Source organism: Acanthochromis polyacanthus, chromosome 13 (genome assembly GCF_021347895.1).
Source record: "Acanthochromis polyacanthus isolate Apoly-LR-REF ecotype Palm Island chromosome 13, KAUST_Apoly_ChrSc, whole genome shotgun sequence".
NCBI classification, from domain to species: Eukaryota; Metazoa; Chordata; class Actinopteri; family Pomacentridae; genus Acanthochromis; species Acanthochromis polyacanthus.
The window spans coordinates 31,019,762-31,044,140 of NC_067125.1; the positions used below are offsets into that span (position 1 = coordinate 31,019,762).

The following is a 24,379-nucleotide window of genomic DNA, read 5'->3' on the forward strand; positions in this document are numbered from 1 at the left end:
GGCGAAAGTGCAAAATAAGGCAGCAAAAAACAAACTCCATTTCCCAGAATGGCTCTGAACCTTAGCGGCAGCGGAAGCGGGGCAGAAGTTCTCGTTCGGACTTTGTTGCTCGGAAACAGTTTTCCGCGCTGCCGTTTGTATGTTTGTGTGTGTGTGTGTGTGTGAGCGGCTCACACAGCTCAGTTAAACGGATTGTTATTGAGCTGCAGAGTGATAATAAAACATGCCTGCTGACGGCTCAGACTCTGCTTCGGCTCCGCTGTCATTCACAAATGTCTTGAGCTGAGGGATGAAGAGTAGAAAGCAGAGGACCGGCAGAGCTGGAAGCAGCAGGAGAAAAGGTAAAGTTAGTGTAGCCTAGCTGCTAGCAGGCTAATGCTAATGTAAAGTAGCTGTTATCGCCAGCTGTCAGTCTAACGTCGTTAGCCTCTTCTGCTAGCTTACTAGCTAACTTTATATTCAGTTATTGTGCTGTTACTTTCTGACGGTTTGTGTTAATACTTTGTCGTTAACTGTCTTCCTCAATGAACATTTGTTTTCCAGTTTGTAACTCTTGTTGTACAAACTCTGAGGTACTGTTGTTGTTCTGCCAAAGCTAAAGCTAAAAAGGAATGGGCTGTATATCTGTTACTTTTTACTTGTTGTCCAGTGAAAAATGCTGTGTTCCTGTATGTTTACTTGGTGTTATCTAATCTAAAACTGCTTTGTAATTCTTGTTTACGATCACTGGTGCAAATATTAGCAAGATGGGGAGCTTTTGTGGTTATTTAAAGATTAAATTGGAAAGTTGCAGTAGTTCACACCTCAAGGCACTCTAATACTGCTATGTTATTGTGATTGCAGTAATTAAACACTAACTGAATTACATTCTTCTTTAAGTGTAGATTTTCTTGTTTCAGTCGATGCTAAATCGAAAATATTGTCCATAATATCATAACTGTTTAACATGTTGGCTTTCAGATTTAGTCTTTCTCTAATCATAGGTACAGCCGCTCCAAGGGGTATTTGATGAATGCATTGTGATGAATTTATAAGCTTACTACAGATCTGCAGCTATGAATAGTAGGCCTTGGATTTATCATAATATTCATCGGTAGATTTTCTGTTATCAACAAATCCCAGTCTGGCACATCTCCAAAACTGAACGCAAAATAATTGAAAATATATTGATGTTAAACTTTGTCTGTGAGAGCAGTATGTGATTTTTACGTCAGCCAACATAGAACTGAAACCTGCACCATATACCACTCTTAGCTGTTCCACTGTACGTTGACCTTTGATGTTAAAATTTCCTGTCTTTGCATAGTTTGTATCTTGACTGTAATCAAAATGAACTCTTGCAGCCCCCAGCGATGTGTCCCCCTCCACCAGCCTCCCTCCTCTGGTTGAGGGCCAGCTGAGATGCTTCCTGCAGGTGACGATAAGTCGGGTGTTATGGACCGTTCACAAACCCCCTTCTGCAACATTCATCAGGCTGCGCTGGTGGGGAGAGTCGACCAACGGGACACACTTCTTCCCAAGAGATGGATCGCAGCTGTCACAGAAAACCATCAAGACCACAGCACGCTTCCCCATCCGCTGCGGCCCAAAGCAGTTCACCTCATATCTTACAGGTAGATAAGAAAACACTGAAATATCTGCTGATGTGTTTGCTATACTGCATCCATCTTTAAATCTACAACTCATCCTTGATTACCAGATATGGGCTCTTTGGTGCTGGAAGTTCTGACAAAACCGGATCATTTGCCAATCGCCCGGGCTCAGGTCGTGGGTATCTCCTGTTTGACTCTGTCACACCCAATTAGTGGATTCTACACCCTTGTATCACCAACATCTGAAAAGCTTGGAGAGTTACAGGTTCGTGGAAATTTGAATTTTTATTCAAATGCCAACTACATTTGTGGAGAAGTACCTGTAATTAGGGCTGTGACTAATGACCGTTTACATTGTTGATGAATTTGTTGATTATTTTCTCCATTCATTGATTAATTGTTTTGCAGACATTGGTGAAAAATATTGATCAATGTTTTATGTTTTGTCTGTGGTTTAAAGATATTCAGTTTACTGTCGTAGAGGAGTAAAGAAACCAGAAATCATTGACCATTAGGAACCTGGAATCAGCGAATGTTGTCTTTTTTTCTTAGCCAAAGAATCACTCAAACGGATAAATCAATTCTTAAAATAGTTAACAATTAATTTATTAGTTGGTAATTAATTGATTAATTTGTGCAACTCTATATGTAAGTGATGTCTGGTATACTGACATTAAGCACTGTGCACTAAGAAAGCATTTAAATCACCCCTTATGTCTCATATGTATTCTTTGAAGGTGGTTTTTGCTTTTTTCTCTGTAAAGTACAAACAATTTCTTCATCACTTGCTGTGTTTATAGTCAAAGAAATCTGATTACGGTCTACATCTTAGCTCCTTTTCTTTTTCACCTCTGCAGGTTTCCCTTAATCTTGAGCCTCTGACTGAAGCCTATGACAGCAGCAGCTCAGGCCCTGCCACAGACATCAGCATCGAAGGGCTGCAAGTCAAGAAACTGACTGTACCATCACAGCAGCACAGATCATTCTCAACTGGCAGCGGCAAAGGATCAGCTGGAAACACACCAAGGTTTGGAGTATTTTTAATAATATACCCATACAGCGATACCTCTTAAAATATTGAATCCTATGTTTAATTCTCCCATTAAGTGATCTTATTGTTTATATTGGTGTAATATTTCCAGAGGGAAGGACCACTTATATTTCCAGAATGCTCCAAAAGGCAAAGAGGAGACCCTGGAGAATCAGAGGCCAATAGCAAACAAATCCCAGAATAATCAAACAGCTGTGAACCCTTCAAGTCAGGAGTTTCATCATGGACAAGCAACCAATGATCTCCTTTCAGGTTGGCTGCAGCATCACTCCACATCACTTTTACTTAACTACAAATGTAAATGTTTCTGATAAGATAACCAACATTTTCTCTCTTCTCAGTTATTCTAGAGCGTGGAAACAAGCTAAGAAATGCAATGGTGGTCTCTGCTCTGAAATGCGACATGGATTCTGCACCGGCTCTGAAGGATACCCCTCTGCCTCTCCCAAAGGACAACATCCAGCCACCTTCCCAGTCAAGGTTTCAGAAGTTTGTTAAAAAAAAGAAAGAAGTGTTTTCTCTCACCTTGTAATGCACCATCTGTAATGCTTCATTTCCTTATTGTGTCTGGTGTCTGCAGGTCTTCTCCATCTCCCTCTGGGATGTTTCTTGAAAATATCCTGAATGCAGATTCGCCGCTGAAGCCCTCTGATGATGCTGCTGTCGTCTCAGAAAACGGCTTGGACATTTCTGCAGACATGGGCAACAGAGCTGTGGATCTGCTTCTTGGCAGGTAGCTGTGTGTGCACTTACATCCAAATCTGTCAGAAAATAAAAGGTTGTTTTTTCCAACAGTATTTCTTTTTTCTCTTTAGCTCAATCACATCTCCTCTGCCTCTCTGGGACGGACAGGGCTCCTCCTCTGGATCTCTGTCTGATGACGGAGATAGTGAACTCAATGATCCACAGTATGATCAGAGCTTATTGGAAAACTTGTTCTACAAAACTCCTGTAAGTAGTTGACTTTCTTGTGTTTCTTTGTCTGTCTTTGTGAGTTCACTCGATTTGATTTTCTGGCAGAGGATTCATTGGAGCTGTCTTTTCAGATCTCTGTTACCAGATCAGATGACACTGTGGAGGAACCTAAAAAAACACCATCCTCAAGAAAAAATCGGCCAAAACAGCCGACACAGTTAGGACCCAGGATTAATAAAGAGTAAGGACCTTTACGTGGGCCTTAGGCCACAAATTGTGGACAGTAAAGAGTTAAAAGCTCCATTTATAAGCACAGGTAGATGTTGGGAAGGCCAGTTTTTACCCTTCCAAATATATAAAGAAACTGTTTACAAAGAATGCAAGGGAAAGGTTAATACAGCAATTGTAGCTTGATATAGTCCTATATTGTTTTTAGTGCTTTTAGGACAATTATTAACCATGTTTTGACTGTATCTAGTTCAAATTCAGAGCATCAGCAGTCTGCAGATGCTGCTGGTGAGTGTCCTCACCTGAGTGCTGAGCTGCTGAGTTTTCTGAGTTTGATCCGGATGGCGAAAGTGACCATCGACTCCCTGACTGTACCTGCCAGCAGCTCTAGCACAACACCCAGAAAGACCTCCAGTAAAGCTAAACCTCCTCGACCAATAATCAGCAAGAAGTGGTCGGTATACCATTTCAATTTTTATTGGTCTAATTTAAAATTAGAATTGCCATTATGAGTTTCAAATACATGTGATGTCTTCTCTCCTTTGTTAGTACGTACTTTGTCGAGTACGTCTTCCCGATGACCTCCACTTCCACTCGACATGATCGCAGCAAAACTGGAGGTGGGGAAGTGACCAGAGCTGTTTCTAGTAAAGTCACAGGAGGAGGTAAAGCCTTTTACGTTCTGTTTTTGTGAGTCCCACCAGTTAGGAACAGTTTTTTGTGACTTTCATTTAATCTTCTGTGTTTTTTAGCGGTGAGGTTCCACCAGCTGTCTGTGTTTCCTGTCCACTTCAGTCCAACAACAGTTAAACAGTGGTGGGAATCTGATCTGCTTTTCAAGATCTACTCACGAAAGAATGACCAGAAGAAAGTAAGTAGATCTGTCTTACACATCACTCATTTAAGTGGTTAAAATGTTGATCATATTGGTTTGGGAAATACAGAGCACCTGATATCCTCAGATAAAAGTGTGCTTTACGTTTGAGTCTTAGTCTATTAAGTGGCTGTAATGCACGATTTTTGAGTAATAAGGAATTGAAATGCTCCTCTGTGGTCTTTATGCACCACGGACTTTGGAAATATTAGTCATATTTAACAAAATGCAGTTTTATGTCTGACTTGTGCTGTCATTTAGAGCTACTACAAATAAAACTGCTGTAAACATGCTAGTGTAATAAGGCTTCCATAAATGAACAAAAAATATATAGGCAGTTTCATATTTTATTAAATGCTCAGATGTGCATACAATAAAACTCTTAAACTTGAAAGATTCAGATGTTGGTAATGAACTTGTCTCCTCTTTATGCAGCCTGTTGCCATCGCTAAGGCGGTTCATCCACTGCGGTGTCTGCTGGAGAGCAAGCAGCTGAGTCAGACTGTTGTCTTGCCTGTTCAGAGCTTGGACAAGAACAGTGAAACACACCAGGTTGGACCTCTCAAGGTAATACACTGTTTTTTTACACAGGAAATCATATTTGCAAATGACTATCTGAAATAATAAAAATATTTTTTGCAGGTGTCACTGGAACTTGGAGCCGACAGCAAAGGCTTCTCCTCTGAACATTTTAAACGCAAGCTGACTTGGAGAGACATGTCTCCTTCACAAACTGCACACAGTCCAGAGAGAGAAGCCATCTCCACATTTCAACCTGCTGGCAGAGAGGAGTTACCAGCTCACTCTTTAGAGGGCTCTAGGCTGAATATATGGACTCCCCAGAAACCCTCAAATGGACCCTCTCCTTATCCCGGCCTCCACACATCTCCTAAATCCTGGCAGCAGGTGGACGAGGACCCCGAGGTGCTGCTGCATGCTTTACTCATGGTACCAGATGGGAGGAACTTCGGTGGTGGGCCAGCACAAGCTCCAAATGTGTACTTGAACTGTAAACTGTTCTGGTGTGATGAAACGGCGAGATCCGTCGTCAGCTGGGGTCAGGCAAACCCCTCGTTCAACTTTGTCCAGGTTAGTTCAGGAGATCCAGTCTTCTAATCTTAAATTTCTAACACTGCACTCCTCGCTCTCTGGACAGACTGCCATAGTGTCTTTTCAAATTTATTTTAAGAGAGCTCATCTTCTAAATATTAGTGCTAGACTTGTGTGCTTTCATGTGTTCTGCTTCAGCCACTTGAAATAGTTTGGATAACGTTGATGTTTGTAGTACAGCTCCTTAGTTCATTTTAGTGTTCCTATTTTTAAGATATGATTAAAAAAAAAACCTTTTCATTCATATAATAAGACGTGGTTTTTAGTTTTGTTTTACTTATGTGCCTCGTGTTGTGTCATCTTTCTTGGAAATTTGTAATGTTATGGTCTTAACCAGATCTCCTGTAAAAAATAGGATACTAACCTTACTAGGGCTTACTTGGTTGAAAAAAATAATGAATTGAAACTGAAAAAATGTCTATATTAGGCTACAGATGTGCTTTTTTCCCCTTTTTGTTCTCTGAGGTGACACCTGTGGCCTTAACCACTAAACTCCTGGAGCGGATGAAGAATAATATGATGGTGATTGAAGTGTGGCAGAAAGTAGGAAGCTCAGGACAGGACCGACTCCTCGGTCTTGTGAAATTACCTCTTCACCAGTTCTACATGTCATTTAGGTAAGTCATGGAATGTATTTTATAACTTTTCTTGTCGGGAACTCTGTAAAAGAAATATACTTTTTGTCTGGAAGAAAAGAAATTTCACCAAGAGCATGACTAAGCACAAGTATTCATAAATTATTTGTTTGATAGATAGTGTATCTGCAAGTTACAGGATCCAAAAAAATCTTGAAGGTTCTCATTTTATGCAAAATTTACTGATTCCAGCCTTTCACATGATTATTTATATGTCACCTTTCTCACATCTCTTTGAAAGTAAATTGAATGTCTTTGGAATTTGCAGTCGTTCTCTGAAAAAACAATATATTTTGAAAATGTGAGCTTCAGCACCAGAAAAGCATAAGACAAGTTTTTCCTTAAAATGCAGCATCACTGATACACATGTTCTTTTAACTACTGTGTCCTCTGGGTGGCGGTATAGTGCAATTATGCAGAACATGTTGCTAAGATTTTTCATCCCACATGCCTTTAACTTATTGATTTCCTAAAATTCATCACAAATTACACAGCACACGCTTTGTAACTGTGGACTAACATGCATGTGTTCCCCTCCAGGGACCCTAAGATCGCCCACCTCCTCCTGCAGGCTCAGTACCCAGTGCTGGGGGTGGACTGCTACATGCCTGTCATCGATGTGTTCTCTGGTAGCTGTAAAGGAAACCTCAGGGTTGTTTTGGCGATGGGTCGATCGGAGCAGATAGTTTCCCTCCAGCGCACAAGAGATGAAGAACATGAGTCTTTGTCACATCTTCTGAGACCAGTTCATCTGCTTGATCATCAGCCACACTCTCAAACGAAGGTTAGTGTTAAATGCTTCCAACATTTTTTTTCTACACCTGTCAAACAGATCATGACCTGCAGGCAGCTCCTCAACAGGCTGTTTGTAGGGAAGTTCAAGGAGAAGTTTATGAGAAAATGTTTTCTCTTGCACATTGAAGTGCTAAAATCCATAAAGAATTTAATCTGTATAATGTAAGTATATTAGTGATGGGTTAGTAAGCACACTGGCACTATCACTGCTTTTTTCTTTAATTACATTTTCTTTAGTTTTTAGTGACCATAAAGCCTTATTCCATCCATCCATTCTCTATACACCGCTTTATCCTCACTAGGGTCGCAGGGGGGTGCTGGAGCCTATCCCAGCTGACTCGGGCGAAGGCAGGGGACACCCTGGACAGGTCACCAGTCTGTCACAGGGCTACATATACAGACAAACAATCACTCTCGCATTTAGAGTAATTTAGAGCAATTTAGAGTAGTCAATTAACCTCAGCATATTTTTGGACTGGGCTGCACAGTGGGGTAATGCTTAGCACTTTCGCCTCGCAGCAAGAAGATCCCTGGTTCGAATTCCGGGGAGGGCCTGGGATCTTTCTGCATGGAGTTTGCATGTTCTTCCTGTGCATGCGTGGGTTTTCTCCGGGTACTCCGGCTTCCTCCCACAGTCCAAAAATATGCTGAGGTTAATTGAGTACTCTAAATTGTCCGTAGGTGTGAATGTGAGTGTGATTGTTTGTCTGTATATGTAGCCCTGTGACAGACTGGCGACCTGTCCAGGGTGTCCCCTGCCTTCGCCCGAGTCAGCTGGGATAGACTCTAGCACCCCCCGCGACCCTAGTGAGGATAAAGCGGTGTATAGAGGATGGATGGATATTTTTGGACTGTGGGAGGAAGCCGGAGTACCCGGAGAAAACCCACGCATTCACAGGGAGAACATGCAAACTCCATGCAGAAAGATCCCAGGCTCAGGCCGGGATTTGAATAAAGCCTTATATTTTATTGAAAAGTCAAGGTAATGAGGCTATAAAATGACAACAAATTGCATTTTTACATAATTGAAAACTTCTTGAGGTTGTGCACAAAAGCAGGTGAAATTGTCGCACAGTCAAACGACAACAAAGGGCAAATATTTTTTTATTGGCTATCTGAGACCCCCCATCTCATGTTTACATCCAAAAGCCATTCAAGTGCAAGTGAAAAGAAAAGTGGCACAGTCTTATACATTTTAAGTAACAAATGAGGACAAGAAAATGTATAAAACACAGTTTAATCATAATGATTAAGATGATTGACCAAAAGAAGAAGGTTCATGGACATATTACCCACTAAGATGCAGAATTTCTTATTTAAATCAATGCCATCTCAACAAGCTGTGGCTACATTGCACTACCGCCAGTGTAGATATGTTGTTTTATATATTTTACTTTATTTATATTATTATTTTGATCCTTTTTAATGTGTGGCGCTAATGCAAAGAAGAGAGAGAAACGTCTTTTCGGTTCCTCTGTATGTCCTGGATGTATAGAGAAATTGCTAAGAAAAAAGTCCTGTTCTATTCTATATCTTACAGAACTACATCCTTTTCTAAATGTGTGTGGAAATATCAAAACAAAGAATGCCATGCTTTGGTTGAATGAGTGGCCATGAACAAGAATACACACTAACTGCACTGAGAAGTTGAAATGGTTTCACTGTGGTTTTTCTGCCTCAGGTGAATGCAACACAAAAAGAATCTATGAGAGAGCATGTGTTTGTGATAAGAGTGGAGAAGGTCAGCGGGTTGATGCCTCTACAGTCCACAGTGTGGGGTGAAGCTGACTGCTACATCCAGTACAGTTTCCCCTGTCAGGAGGGTGATGATTCCACAAATCTGGACCAAGACCTCATAGAGAGCAGTAAGGCCATTGACGTATATAAAGATTTAAACCTGTATAGATTCAGCTCCCTCTAAATCACTCTACCATTAATCTGCTCTCCCAATAGGCGTGAATTTGAAGCCGTTTCGCACCACTGCCACTCTCTGCATCCCTGATCCGATGTTTGGTCACACTGAGACTCACGTCCTTGTGGCTCCTGAAGGAGTTCCTGTCCAGAGGCTGCTGCTCAGCTGCCTGTCAAGTCGAGGCCTGAGTGGTGGAGGGGGCGTCCAGTTTGAAGTGTGGTGCAGGTTTGTGGTCACTACTTTGTAGTCTGTTCAAAGAAAATTTGAACTTAACATGGCATAGTGTGTTTTAGAGTTGAAACTCTCATTATAGCCCTAAGATTAACCAGCAAAATGTGACTTCATTAGATACATTGTGCTAGAGTCATCTCTCTGTGTCTGCATTTTCTTGCTGTGTAGGGAATCTGACTGTAACTGATGTGCAGCCTGTGCAAGAAATGTAGTTTTACCTTTACTTTGTAGCCTCGCCGCGCTAGACAACCCACGGCAACAAATTTAATTCTCTGCCAGGGTGGGTCTAGTTACCCTCCATAAGGCTCGAGATTGGATGCTCCTACAACTGGCCGGACGAATCACCATGAAGTGTAGAGTCAGAAGGCGGGCGTAACTAAGTGACGACAGAGGCGCGACAATTCTGACAGAAACAACCAGAAACAACTAGCCTAGCCACGCTAGACAACCCACGGCAACGAATTTAATTCTCTCCCAGGGTCGACAACAAAAACAACAACAGTTGTTGAGCTCCATTAGCACCGACTCTGAATAATCTTTCTGTTAACATGTCTGTAATATACTTGAGCTTCACCCATTGACTGTATAAATAAGGCTTCACCGAACTACCGCATCCTCTGATTTCTGGCGCTCTAGGAGCCTATTCGTTGCGCTGATTGGTTGTATACCTACCCAATTGCTGCAGAGTGATTTGATAGACAACCTTTTAGTCCACCTCCCTCCCTGTCGAGCGTGCCGAGACCCTTGCGTCTTCAGAGCATGGGTCTAGCGGGTCTAGGCTATTTACTTTGAGCTTTGAGGTGCAATGAGAACAGAGAAAAGTGTTTGTTTCTTGTGTCTCCTTTGTCTTCTTTTTACTTCAGGGACAAGACATTTTTGTTGAGACATCGTCACTTTTGTTGTAAATGTACCACATCTGTAGATCTTCTGCTACCATGGATGTTCATTTTGATTTGGTTTAATGGCTTACAGGTTTAGATTAGTTGGCTCAACATGTTTCAGCCATTTGAATTGTTGGTATACTGTGTCTCTGCAGATATTACTATCCAAATGTCAGAGATCAGCTTGTGGCCAGAGGGATGCTTCCTCTGTCCAAACTGTGTGCCATGGTCACCATGCAGAGACAACATCCGAATGAGGCTCAAATGTTTTCCCTGCCTTTGATTCCCAGGACGGACGGTCCAACAGGACTGCAGCCTCAGCCTTCGGGTACACATATAAAAAACAGTAATGGCATCGAATATTACATCTGGACCCACCTTCAGTGTCTTTATGTGATAACTGATTCATTTTGATGTTCAGGTTTGCTGGATGTTTGTGTTCGATACAAGCACAGACCCATAAGACCTGAAGGGCAGTGTGGTAGAGGAGCTGCTTCCCGTGTTGTGACGCTGGTGGTTCAAGTGCATCGAGCATCAGGTCTGAAGGCAGCAGCGAGGTACATTACTGCACTGACCTCTGCATAGATTTGTATGTTTTCATTGCATGTTTGTGATATTGAACAGAATTTATGCTACCAGGGATTCAAAGGGCAGTTGATACTTTTATGTATACAACTGAGAGGTTTGCTATTAAGTGTAACATCAACTGGGAAGCTGTTTCCTTGATGGATATGTGTGGGTTCCCATCTGTGGAGCAACAAGAGGGAAACATGCATTTTTAAAACTGGAATGAGCTGGTCCTGACCAAAATATGTAATTTTCTATTCCTTTTCTACTCGTTTTACTGAAAGATTTTGTTTAGTCAAATATGTTTTGGTAAAATATGAACTGCTAAATGTGTTAGCACCTTTACTGTTGGCAGATCTGCCGCCAGCCAAATACACAGCAGCTGGAACGAGACATCCCTGTTGACGTTTTATGTGCATTTTGAGAAATCAAGGAAGCTAAATAAGATTTAGCTCCATTCATTTGTTCCGATTGCGAGTGTCTCATCAGTGAAGATGTTCAAACTTCCCTTCTTCAATCTGACAGTAGACGATACACCAGCAGGTTAATTTCACACCGGTGCTTCTCCTTTTTCTGTTTAAGGGTTTTGTCAGAGCAAGATGAAAGGTTCAGTTATTTTGCTGGCGTGGGGGTGAACTCTTTCGTCACAGTCCAACTTTCCTTCTTGCCTGAGAGCGAGAGGAGATGCACCCGCACAGCAGCCAGAACCTTCTGCCCCGAGTTCGACCACCACATGGAGGTTTCCTGTGATCTGCTGCTTCAGAGGAGCAGCGGAGAAACCTGCAGCCTGGCTGAGCAGCTGGAGCTGGCTTCTGCCGTCTTTACTGTGTGGAACAGAGACAGTCGCAAAGGTTTCAGAGAGCTTATTATCTTTATTTAACCTTACATTAGCATTTATCCTGCAAGATTTGTGCTTTTTGTGCTAGTGACACTTAAGGTGTAACTTTGATCTTTTAACTTTTGTTGTAGCTTTGGATATTTCCAAACCTAAAGATGTGATGTTGGGCACAGTGAAAATACCACTGGCTGATCTCATCCATAAAAGAACAGGTATGTTGTACACTGCTCAAAAAAATTAAAGGAACTCTTTGAAAATACATGATATTTCAATACGGGGAAAAAAACAAACTGGATATTTACATTGATATGGACTGGATAATGTGTTAGGAATGAAAAGTGCCACATTGTTTGATGGGAATGAAAATGATCAACCCCCCAGGAGGGCTAAATTCAAGACACCCCAAAATCAAAGTGAAAAACTGATGTGGCAGGCTAGTCCATCTTGCTGAAATTCCTTGGCAGCAACTCAAAATGGTATTCAGTAGTTTGTATGGCCTCCATGTGCTTGTATGCATGACTGACGATGTCGGGACAAGCTCTGAATGAGACGACGGATGGTGTTCTGGAATATCTCCTCCCAGAACTGGACCAGGGCGTCGCTGAGCTCCTGGACAGTCTGAGGAGCAACCTGATGGTGTCTGATGGAACAAAACATAATGTTCCAAAGGTGTTCTATTGGATTCAGGTCAGGTGAACATGGGGGCCAGCTAATGGTATCAGTTCCTTCATCCTCCAGGAACTGCATGAGTTCTCTTACCACATAAGACTGGGCATTGTCGTGCACCAGAAGGAATCCAGGACCACTGCACCAATGTAGGGTCTGACAATGGGTCAAAGGATTTCATCCTGATACCTAATGGCAGTCAGAATGCCATTGTCCAGCCTGTAGAGTTCTGTGCGTCCCTCCATGGATGTGCCTCCCCAGACCATCACTGACCCACCACCAAACCGATCGTGCTGAACAATGTTACAGGCAGCATAACGTTCTCCACGGCTTCTCCAGACCCTTTCATGCCTGTCACATGTGCTCAGGGTGAACCTGCTCTCATCTGTGAAAAGCACAGGGCACCAGTGGTGGACTTGCAAATTCCTGTGTTGCCAGCCGAGCTCCACGGTGCCAGTCAGTGAGCACAGCGGCCACTAGAGGACGCTGGGCCCTCAGACCACTCTCATTACATCTCTTTCTGATTGTTTGATCAGACATTCACACCAGTGGTCTGCTGGAGCTCATTTTGTAGAGCTATTGCAGTGCTCATCCTGGTCCTCCTTGCACAAAGGAGCAGATACCTGTCCTGCTGATCGGTTGAGGACCTTTGACAGCCCTGTCCAGCTCTCTTAGACTAACTGCCTGTCTCCTGGAATCTCCTCCATGCGCTTGAGAATGTGCTGGGAGACACGGCAAACCTTCTGGCAATGGCACACATTGATGTGCCATCCTGGAGGAGTTGGACTGTCTGTGGAACCTCTGTAGGGTCCAGGTATCGCCTCATGCTACCAGAAGTGACAGTGACCCTAGCCAAATGCAAAACTAGTGAAAAACAGTCAGACAATATTAGGAAGGAATAAAATGTCAGTGGCCTTCACCTGTAAACTCATTCCTGTTTTGGGGCTTGTCTCATTGTTACCCCTCTAGTGCATCTGTTGTTAATTTTATGAACACCAAAGCAGCTGAAACTGACTAAAAAGCCCCTCAGTTACTTACTTGACCAGATCAGTATCCTACATGTTTCACTGATTTGATGCAATACTTAGATTAAAAAGTGTTCCTTTAATTTTTTTGAGCAGTGTATTTTTACTGATTCTGGGTCAAGCAGTTGTTTTTTACGAGCACACAGTCATTATGTTTCTTTTTCCAATAATAAAGGTATTTCCGGCTGGTTCGGAGTGTATAAAACTCAGGAAACAAGCTCTTCTCAGCGGCAGCACGTCTTGGTCGGAGGGCTGGAAGTCTCCGTCAGCTTCGCTCACCACGCAGACAGAGAAAGAGCCATTAAAGCTGCTCAGGCTTTGGGCTGGGAAATGCCTCAGAGTGATAGTGCACTGCAGGAAGATGAAGAAAGCTGGGAGGAAAGCCTGAAGAAGCTCTCTCTGACTTTTTCTATGCCCAGAGTGTGGATTCCTGTCCACTGTTTGCTTCTGCCGGGCCACAGTGAACTCCAGCGCTCCACCTACTGCTACTTCAGATACAAGTTCTACGAGCAGGAAGCCTTCTGCTCTCAGATGAAACACCCCTGTGTCGAGGAAGGAGGGGAGGATGGCCAGGCCACGGTGAGCTTTGAAGGAAGTCGAAGCGTGGAGCTGAAGGGCACTCAGCCTTTAATGTGGTATCTACGAGAGGAGCGGCTGGAGGTGCAGGTGTGGGTCGCCTTTAAGAAAGACAAAACCAGAAGGCCCAGTGACACAGACCGACTGGTGGGATCTGCGTTTGTTGATCTGTCATCTCTGGCGAAGACATCAAAGCAGAAGCTGACTCTAAGTGGTATGCAATAATTAATATGTCATAACTGAATGAACTGCTTTAGTATAATCATGTCTTTGTTTGAGGTTGTAATAGGTTTTGTGGTTTGACAGGAGTGTACCCGCTGTTCAGGCGCTCAGCAGCAGATCTCCAAGGAGCAGCTCTCAGAGTTCACATCACCATGACGGCAGGTTCTGATCCCAGAGAGGTTTCTGCTGGAGCCGACACCCAGCTGGACTCTGACAGTCTGGAGGAGCTCCTATTAGAAGAAGCCGAAGCAGCCGATCGAGTCCCCTCGCCCACGACACCCAGAAAAACATACACTCAAAGCAAACACAGGAATAAATCCTCCAGAGCCACTCCAGACATCACATCTGTGCAGCACATAGAAGCAAGCATAGATGAATCCTTCCCTGTGACGGTCGCAGTGGACCGAGCCATGCACCTGAATCTGAAAGGTGAGCTTGTGACCTGAATTCTTGTTTGTTTTCTTTCAGTACAACAGGACTGCACTATACATCATTTTAGCATCAACACTGCGATGTACATTGTTTTCTTGCTCGATATAAAAAGAAAACGTATACATTTAATTTTCAATGGCTAATATGCGAAAGTGGTTGGTCTGATAGAACATCATTTACTCAGATTGAATGTGTCGTTTTGGTTACACTTATTTATATTTTACCTCCAGTCGATGCTCTAGACTCAGGTGAGGAACTTTAAGTTATTCTTGTAATGCAGATTTGTACATTAACAGGAACGCAGCACAGCCTCTTAGTGAAATCGTTGCATTGTTTATTTAAATGTGAAAATGTACTGCATCTAAAATCAGTGAGAATTTATGATAAATGATTGTGGTCTCAGTACTGATAAAAAATGATCATGGTCATTTCACATTTACCATAAATTTGCAGCCCTAGCTATATGGAAATATTTCAGCTCCAGAAAGAATAATATTGAACCAAAAGAGGCACTTTCTGTCAGCTTTGTCTTGCAATTGTTGTCTCCACAAGAGGCTACACTACTCAGTTGTTTGACTGTTTAAATCACCAAAGCAGAAACTCTGTTTTGGATGCCCATGTCAGTGAGAAAGTCAAGAAAATCTCAGTGGTGAAGACGTTTTCTAAAAATATTATGTATTTTCTAAGTGCACTCGAATACAAAATCACCCCGATCTTTCTAGATGATTCATTCTTCTGATGAAGATTCCTGTATTTTTTCATATTGCAGTATATATTTCAGAAATACAAAATATAATAATGTCTGTTTTTTCTGTGGTGCATTAATAATGATGAGTGTTTGTGTCTCTGGCAGGCTGTCCTTTAGCAGAGCGCAGTGAAGGACCGCCATGCTGCTGTGTTTCATACATCACTGCTGACTCTGCTGAACCGGTTTCCACTGCTGTTATATCCAACAACGACTGTCCTGTCTGGGACCATCAGCATGAGTGCAGGTCGAGTTTCATCACAGATCTCAACTGCAATATGTTACTGTAGCTGACTGAATGTCAGAATAACGTGTTTGCTTCAAATTTCCAGGCTTTTGAAGCAGCTGCTGACTGATTTGCAACAGTCTCTGGTGTTTAAAGTCTGGCACAAAGGAGGTACAGGAAATAGTTTAACTTCGTGATTTGTGTTGCTTTGATCGGTTTAGTTAGTAATTCACTCTTGGCTTGTTTTACTTCCACAGAGGTGGAGAGGGTGATTGGTTTTGCCTCTGTAGACTTGTCCCCTTTACTCTGTGGATTCCCATCAGTGTGTGGTTGGTACAACATCACAGACTTCAGTGGTCAGTGTCACGGCCAGCTCAAAGTGTCCGTCACTCCATTAAGAGGGGTTCAAGATCTTCGTGAACAGAGAAAAACTGTAAATGAAGAAGCTGCCAAAAGCTCCCCGGTAGGAGCACTGCAGTTGTACACAGAGCTTCTTACATTTTGGTGCCTTTTTAGATTGGAAACCAACCAAAGCGTATTTGATTTGCAGGCTTTGTTCCAGACTGTTCCTCTCAGCTACCAAACCACAGCCACGTACAGCAGCTTCCCCTCTCACATCAGCAGGTACACCGAGCAGAAGATCTCATCCCCCGACCACTCGGACAGGCTGTTCTCTGAAAGGTCGGAATTCACACCTTTTCAGCCCCACATGCTGAAATATAAAGTCAATCAGTGTGTTTATCTGTTATTGTCTTATTGTTACAGATCCAGTGAGAGCGATCGTCACTTTGAGCACATGGACAAAGTGCGTCTTTACCATCAGAATCTACAGGAACAGACAGCATCTCAGTCTGTTTGCAGCAGCAGTGGTGCTGACATCAATCCCTCCAGCTCCTTCTTATTTTCAGCACTCAGGTAATAGTTTTCAGATACACATTCTCCCGTCACTACTTTGTTTGCTGTTTTTACAGCTGGGCTTTGAAAGTGACTCTTTGTTTTTACAGGAGAAAACTCAGTGAGCTCGACAACATTCAGAGGTACTTCAGTCGAAAGCTTTCAACGCCCACATTCCCCCCTCCGACTGAGCAGGACTGCAACACCAAACACGAGGGACAGAGGGACTCAGAGACCGACTCAAGTCAGCTTCTTCTCAAGTCCAACCAGTTAGTCGGAGAAGTCAACAACATCATTAGTGGTGAGCAGTTTCTCTGGGCTGTAGAGGTGTTACTGATTACAGGGTCTGTAATTACCAGGTACCAAACAAACACCAGGGAGTTAAACAAGTTAACTGAGTCTTCTCACACAATATGTGACAGCAAAATCATATGTGTAACAAGTGGAAGAGATGCTGCAATACACAGAAAAAAATGGACATTAGTCATTTTATCATTTTTAATTGTTCTTGGCTGAAGTTTGGTTCTGATTTGCCCAACCTTGGCGGCTGACCTGGAGTTCATTGTGGACTCAGTCTACTGTGTATCTTTCACATTTTACCCATAAAAGGAGGCATCACTGCACCTTCTGATGCTCTGAAGAACAACCAGTGGTGCTGAAATGTCAGCGAACAGAGTAAAGTCTTGCTGCTCTGCTATTTATATCAGGGCATTGTACAGTTCTTGTTACAGTAATTTTGGACACAGACCACATTGGTGTTGGTAACTTTTTAGGTGTGACCAGGACAAAGCCAGCAATGTAAAGTTCTGCTTTTAGATGTAGCATTGTCAAGCTTTACTTCACAAACACATCGACTGATTTTATTCCTTAGAACAGAAGTTGTAATAGAAGGGGATAGTTTGATGTTTTGTGAAATTTTTTTTTTTGCAGAGAACTGGGTGAGAGGATTAATAGCATAGTCATCTGTCATGTAAATATAAAGTTACAGACAGCAGCTCTTTAGCTTAGCTCTGCACAGAGACCAGAAACAACGAGTGTCTTTGAACTGCCATTTAAACACTTTGGTTTTTACACCGATTCAACAAACACATTTTAATTAATGAATTTTAAACCTTTGAACAAAGAAAGAAGGCTAATAAGCAAATTTACAAAATGTCAAATGATTCCTACGAGAAGGTTTTGTTAATTTTTTTTGTCAAACTCTTCACACTTCAACTCTTCTCTCAGGTTTACGAGGACACCACTTGGAAACGATTCCCTCCGACCCACAGAGCAGCTCAACAACTTCCCCTGTTGGCGACAACAACCCTCAAACTTTCCCTGAGAGCATCTCCAGTCCACACAGAGTTTGTGATTGTTCCCCAGAAATCCCGTCTCCTCTGCCATCACCGCTTCCAGAGATGTCTGAGGACCAAACGGAGTCCGAGCCTGATGAAGAAAAGGACAAACGAAGCTACGAGGTTAACATATCTGAGGATGAAGATGAAGAACAGACGGGCTGCAGAAGGGACGATGATGCGGATGATGACGAAGAGGAAGATGAGGATTACGAGGAGGTTGTGGTGAAGCCGAGGACTCTAAACGAGGTCACTTCACTAACAGACAAAACCAGTCCTTGGACCAGCATCATGTCGGACCCTGACCTGGTTTCTCTGAACAGTCTGGAGGCACCAGAGGAAGCAGACATGAGTGAAGACGAGGAAGAGGAGAGGCAGATGGTGAATCCAAAAAGCTACGACTCTAGTGAGAAACATAAAAGTACCAGACAGGAGGAAAGTGATCACCAGAGTTTTAACGGATCAAATGAAGGCGATTCAGACACAGAAACAGATGAACAGACGCTAAAAGTTTTAGATGACAAGGAGTCAGGAGACGAAGATTCATCATCACCTGAACAGGACGCCACAGACACCCACAATGCATCATCCTCCCTGGACAATCAAGATGCACACCTCCAAACGTATCCTTGATCTGTATTTGCTTCTTAATTGATGGCTGTATCATTTATTTATTTTTTATTTTCTTTAGAGGTGAGATCAGAGATTCATGAGAAAATAGTTGAGATTGTGAACTGTCAACATGTGGTTATTCAGTTACCTTTCTTTATCTGCAAAGAGTAAAATTATGTTTATAAGATATTTAGAGTCCTGGCGGTCGCTCTAAGGGCAGTTTTGAGAAAGAAAACTAACAGAATGAGGCACAATACATTCTCTGACTGTGTGTTTTCATGTGCCCACTTTTCTGCAACTCTAAAGCCGTTCTTGTGCTTTTATAATCACATGAACAGATGCAGACGGCCACATTTTCTCACTGAGTTTTTGCTTCATTTAGTTAGCTCCAGCAGTTGAAAATTTTAGAATTTTAAAGTTGGCAAAGTTGTATGTAAAGTCAGCCGAAACACATAAAAATCCATGCGCTGAGCTAATGAGTTAAAATGTTTTTGTGGATTTAGTAGTTGACTTTCTAGAAGTTCAGAGACAAGAGGAAGAAGGAGAGCGACTGAAAGGAAAGAACAAACCAGAGTTCCTGCTGAGCTGAACATAGAAACACCCTCCTATAACATTGCTCACACTTGCTGGTTGAAGCTAATGTCCTCACAGCTTTTACATAAGATGTTTGTGACAAATAATCGCGAGCTACACGCATGGCCTCGCGGTCACATTCACATCTATTGCTGATGTAAGATCTGTGAAAACCACAGTGTGCCTACAGATCCTTCATATCTGTAAAATTGAGGCCTTAAAATGACTATTAGGTCCTTAAATACATATTTTAAAGGTCACAAGATAGCAGAGGAGTTTGTTTCTTGTTCTTGTATTTTAAAATTAGATAAATGTTTCTCCAGCAGTAAATTTGTCCAAAAAAAAAATGAGTAAGGAAATGAAAGATTTACAGATAAGCATAGTCAATATGAGATCATTGAGGACAAATAGTAGAATTAGTTGTAAACATATTTTTATGTCATGTTTTTTTGTCTGAAGTTTTATGAAAGTGAAGTTTTAAATGTATCTTCCATCAACCTGCAAATACCCAGAATCATACCAACTCTTTGTTCCTCACTTTGATGTTTTTAGGGAAGTTATTCACATTTGACTTTATGAATCTGTGATTGTAACTGACTGATAGAATGCCATATATTTTCTTTAACATTCTGCATTAAGCTCTGTCCCCGTTGAAGTCCCTAATTTCTTCCTCCCCTCTCACCAACTGGAGGCCTCGATGCGGGCCATACGTTTAGCTCCTTCTTTCTCCCACACGCCCAACGACTCGGTGAGTATTTCTTACAGATCAGCTCCTGGTATTCACACTCACTCGCTACTTTTCACCTCCTTCTACTTTTCACTCCCCTCTTAGTGAATATCTGCATATCTTGGTGATAAATTACACCCTTGAAGCTTCAGCACTGTTCACTATTTGCATTCATGTTTGAAGAATTTATTACTAAAGCCCACTTAGCAAACAATTTGTGACAAATGAGACATTAAGCAAATGACCCAGCTGGCATGTGAAAGCAGTGTTATTAATAGATAACTTTTCACACAGTGCATGAAGGAATAGTGATGCTGTGTGCTAAGTGAGGTTCACTGTAATTTAACTCTTATGTGTGCAGCAATAAAAGGTTGAGCTCCACCCGCTGTTATATAATCGGACACCCTTAAGAACTGAAAAATATTTGATGGGTTTGTGATGCTCTGGATTGACTGAGTTTCCTCCACACCAATCAGAATGAAGTTCCAACGTCATTTGGTGTCCATTGTTTCGTTCAGTTCATTCTTTCTGTGTTGCAGAGTTAATGTGGCACCACCTGTTGTGCTTCTTAGTCCCTCGAATCTGCAGTTTTGTGAAAAGAACAAAGGAATGATGGTATCTTGAACGCTCTCTTCAGGGTCCGTGATGCAACCGAATGTCTGCGTTGTCTTTTTTTTTTTTCTCTAAATTGCATGAATGAAACTCTCCCTGCTGGGCTGAGCCTTAACATCTTTAACAGTCAGAACTCAGACGTCTGAGCAGACCAGACTGTTACACAATAAAAACAGATGGACAACAGGTGGGTTGTTTGTGAAATGTCCTGTCATAGGGTGCTGCTGTCATTAGCTTAGCTCCAGTTTAAGGTTTAGTTTAGACCCGATATCAGAGCCACATGTCACGTCTCTGTTTCTAAAGTTTAACGGACACCTACAACAGAAACCGTTCAACTGAGATAGTGTCTACAGATACGGACCGGTACCCGTAGCCTGTGGCCTACGGATACGGCACTTTCCCTTAACATAAATATTAATGAGCCGGACATAAATATTAATGAGCCGGCTGATGAACGCGCTTCGTGATTGGCTGGTAATCCGACGGACATAATTATTAATGAGCCGGCGGCGCTGATGAAGGCGCTTCCGTGATTCGAGGTGAATCTGCGGAATGAATGGCGGAACTAACAGCCAGCAAACTATAAGTATTTTTTTTACCTTCAAAAGTAGCGACAGACTATTACATATTAACAACCTAAACAAAACCCTGACGTATTTTCTGCGTCTGTCAACACAGACACTATCACAGTCACTTTAATGTTAGCGGACTCTGTTGAATGGCTAAGTTACATAACCACAAACAAATCTCACAATATCACAGTAAATCGAGTTTGCGGGGTTTTTTTTAATTCATGCCGAATTAAAGAGCTGCTCCTCACCATTCACGAGTGTTTGTTTCATATTCGACATCCTTAACTTCATCTTGTAAATTAGCGTCCGAAATTAAATGGGAACATTTGCAATGGAGTTCGTCAGCCGCTTCCACCACTGAACGCGGTAAACTAATTAATAGGAACTGGACTTCAAACAATTTAGACACGGCGTCTAAAAGCGTAAAAACTACATTGTCTACGTAAAGTGTGAGAGGAGACGGTGTATTTTTAGTTAAATTATACAATGTTCGCCGTCAAAGTCATTCATATAAACTGCCTGTAATGTGCAGCAAATAGTAGTTAACCATCGCCAGCTCTTCAGTGACCTTAACACGTCCGTACCTCTAGTACAGATGCTACGGGTACGGGTCCGTACCTCTAGCATCAACCGAGATTTATGCAGCTCAGATCCTTTTGTTCAACTTTTTAAAAACAAAACTGAATATATAATTGTTATTAAAATTACAGTGTTGCTTGTTCCTTGATTCATTTTTAATTCATTGTAATGCCAGAAACAGCATTACTGATTACCCAGTGAACATAAGCTGTTAAAAAAAAAAAGACATCTTGTCAATTTTCCGGAAATGGAATAGTCACCAGAGCAAATACTGAGTTTGTGTTTGCATTAAGTGTTTCAGGCAGGTACAGGGCAGAGTTCTCTTTGGGAAGGACTAACTCACTTTGGCATATACTTTTGGCTTTGTAACTTTGCAGAACTTTTTTATGTACATAGACGCTATAACACACTAAAGGAAAAGCAAGAACCTGACTTGCCATATATAGGTTTTTAAGAGATATGCTCCCCTCAGGCTGCAGGAAAAGGAACAGTGATATATGTACTGTCAGACCAACCAGTTTTACTGTCAAATGGTATAATATATTTGACAGGTTATTGATGTTGCAGCAGATTTACAGAAAACTATGCGATGATGTCACATGGTAGAAATACTTAGAATGGTCTTATTTATAATTATTGTGATTCATTGTTGACAGTCAGTTTAACTACATTTTATTTATATAGCACAAATTCACAACATATCGTAAGGTACTACAGGCCTTAGAAATTCTAAACAGAGAAGAGAAAACCCAACAGTCCAGAGTTGGCTTTGGATTCCCTGTGAGTGATGATAGGGAAGGAAAGAAAAGGAGCCCTAGAATAGTGTTGGGGGGGGGAAAAACACAGACAGAACCAGGCTCAGGGAAGGCAGACATCTGCCTCGACCAGTTGGGTGAGAGTGAGGATGAGTGGGGGCGTTGGATAGGAATTAAAAATAACCAATAATATAATATTACAAAGTCATGACCTTAGTATGGGAAGACCTCTGAGATGGTCTCTGGGATAATTTGATAAGTTGAGTAACAATTTTCAAATCAGTATTCTGAAGTACTTTAAACATAACAAACAACAGCAACAGGACAAAATACATAAATAAAATAATAAAATGGAGGCACACACATGAAAACAGTCATGCACTTATCATTTGTGCTGTTTAATTGTACATCAGTGTGTAACCATGAACTCAAGTGGAAACATCTGAGGGCATAATAACAAGAGCACAACAACATACTAGAAGACTAACAGTAATCGCTGTGCCAGAGTGCATGCTGGGAAACCATCAGACACACCGTCTCTCACATTTTTTAAAGCACTGGTTCAGGCTTGTTACTGTTGCTCATGTGAAGATTCCTGTACTGCAGACAGACACGTGAGGAGCCTGTTGAACCGTTTGTCCGTCAATAACGTTAAACAAAGAAAGGCTTGTTGTGTTTGGTGACGTGTGACTGAATACACGTCTCAGACTTACAGCAAACTGTCTTTGTTTTAGTCCCACTCTGTGAATAGCTTTTATTATTCATCACTATTTATCATCTTTTTCTGCAGTGCAGGCTGGCAGTTTTATTGCTGCATTCACATTTGTGCTTTAAACTTTCCAGGACCAGAGCGCTGCAGGTCACAGCGTTCCTCCTCGCAGAAATCCTCGACAGCGTCCCAACATGTCGCCTTCGTCCATGAAGAAAGAGGCGGAGAGGATAGCAAAAATATTCGCAGCTCACTTTGATGAGACTCATTGAGATTCTACATTCTGGGGTTTCAGACCACAGAACCATCATGTAAATTAAATGTAACATTTTGTATTTTTCTAAATAAATATTGACAGTTTTCACCACCAGAAGCCTCTTTTTGTTTTTTGTTTTTGCGCATTTTTTTAGTACAAAATGTGTGTTTGAACTTGAGCTTCTTGTTGTCATGTTTAGAAGCCAGGTAGTACATTTCTACACATTATCTACATGTTTAAACATGATGAGTTGACAGATTGTGTTTGGAGAGTGTTGTTGATGTTTAATTTTCTTCTGAGTTATAACAGTTTCAGTATGTTTTAGTAATTTAAAATGCAAAATGTGGCTGGTTCTCTGCTGAATAAAGACCACCTTATTCATTTCACAAGCTAAGACACTAATTAAGCCAGTAAATATGGGTTTAAAGATACAAAATGCTAATGAAGTTTGCATCAAAGCTGACCTTTTAAAAAATGTATTACAAAGTTCAAAGCAGAAATCCACCAAAGACACCAGGAGGTTGCTTCCCAGTTTTGACAAAGCCAAAGTAAAACAGGCTTAATGGGCAAATTCAATGGATTAGGAAAAAATACACAAAAAACTGATGAATGTATTTCATTTAAGAGAATGCAAAAGTATTTGTCTTTAAATACTATAAAGCATAAAGAAAATGATACAGAAAATATGTGTAACACAAACCAGTGTTAAAACACAAAATACATGCTAATTAATAATTACACGTTGAACTAAATAAATATATGTAGAAATAAGTAAATACTTGTAAAAAAATATTCAATGTAGAACTGATTTTAATATATAAAATAATTAACTTATAAATATCTAAATAAATGCATATATATATATATATATATATATACATATATATATATATATATATATATATATATATATACACATATATATATAATAACTATAAAATAGATAATACATGTAGAAATAAATATATGAAGGGTGAATATAGCATAAATTGATGATAATGATGTTGATATATATATATAGCATTGTGTGTTATCTCACACCCCAGATTCGCCTTGTGGTCTGAAAACAGGTGAGTCATGAAACAATACGTAACACATTTTTTTTTAAAAACTCCTGCTGCTGATCGGAGCGTCTTCTGGTTTTTCATGTTGGAACTTCTGAGCGTGTGTGTCCGGTTTTGAGTCAGGGCGGTGCAGCAGCTCCGCTCAAAGTCAACAACTGTACAGACTAA

At 41.4% G+C, this 24,379-nt stretch overlaps 1 protein-coding gene across 2 annotated transcripts; it reads left to right on the plus strand.

Annotated features, from left to right (window-relative positions):
* Positions 1-55: 55 nt before the first annotated feature.
* c2cd3 (C2 domain containing 3 centriole elongation regulator) lies at positions 56-23,258 on the plus strand. 2 transcript variants are annotated; one of them, XM_022208165.2, is made up of 33 exons: positions 56-341; positions 1,344-1,613; positions 1,700-1,857; positions 2,450-2,619; positions 2,735-2,895; positions 2,985-3,123; positions 3,224-3,376; positions 3,459-3,594; positions 3,690-3,799; positions 4,037-4,240; positions 4,336-4,451; positions 4,539-4,657; positions 5,096-5,227; positions 5,303-5,749; positions 6,236-6,387; positions 6,946-7,189; positions 8,882-9,065; positions 9,154-9,337; positions 10,380-10,552; positions 10,646-10,781; positions 11,374-11,642; positions 11,761-11,841; positions 13,496-14,110; positions 14,203-14,547; positions 15,404-15,542; positions 15,628-15,692; positions 15,779-15,984; positions 16,072-16,202; positions 16,287-16,436; positions 16,526-16,716; positions 17,643-18,375; positions 19,577-19,685; positions 23,026-23,258. In XM_022208165.2, exons 1-33 carry the CDS (start codon positions 290-292, stop codon positions 23,161-23,163), a joined length of 6,612 nt encoding a protein of 2,203 aa, XP_022063857.2. In that variant the 5' UTR covers positions 56-289; the 3' UTR covers positions 23,164-23,258. The 2 variants fall into 2 exon arrangements, with proteins under 2 accessions (XP_022063857.2, XP_051813936.1); XM_051957976.1 differs by lacking the exon at positions 23,026-23,258 and adding an exon at positions 20,204-20,462.
* The last annotated feature ends 1,121 nt before the right edge of the window (positions 23,259-24,379 follow it).

Excerpts from the sequence above, each read along its gene's own strand:
- c2cd3 (XM_022208165.2), top strand. The coding sequence starts at position 290 with ATGAAGAGTAGAAAGCAGAGGACCGGCAGAGCTGGAAGCAGCAGGAGA. Across the intron at positions 9,338-10,379 it reads CAGTTTGAAGTGTGGTGCAG|ATATTACTATCCAAATGTCA; the intron begins GTTTGTGGTCAC and ends GTGTCTCTGCAG. Across the intron at positions 15,985-16,071 it reads AAGCTGCCAAAAGCTCCCCG|GCTTTGTTCCAGACTGTTCC; the intron begins GTAGGAGCACTG and ends TTTGATTTGCAG.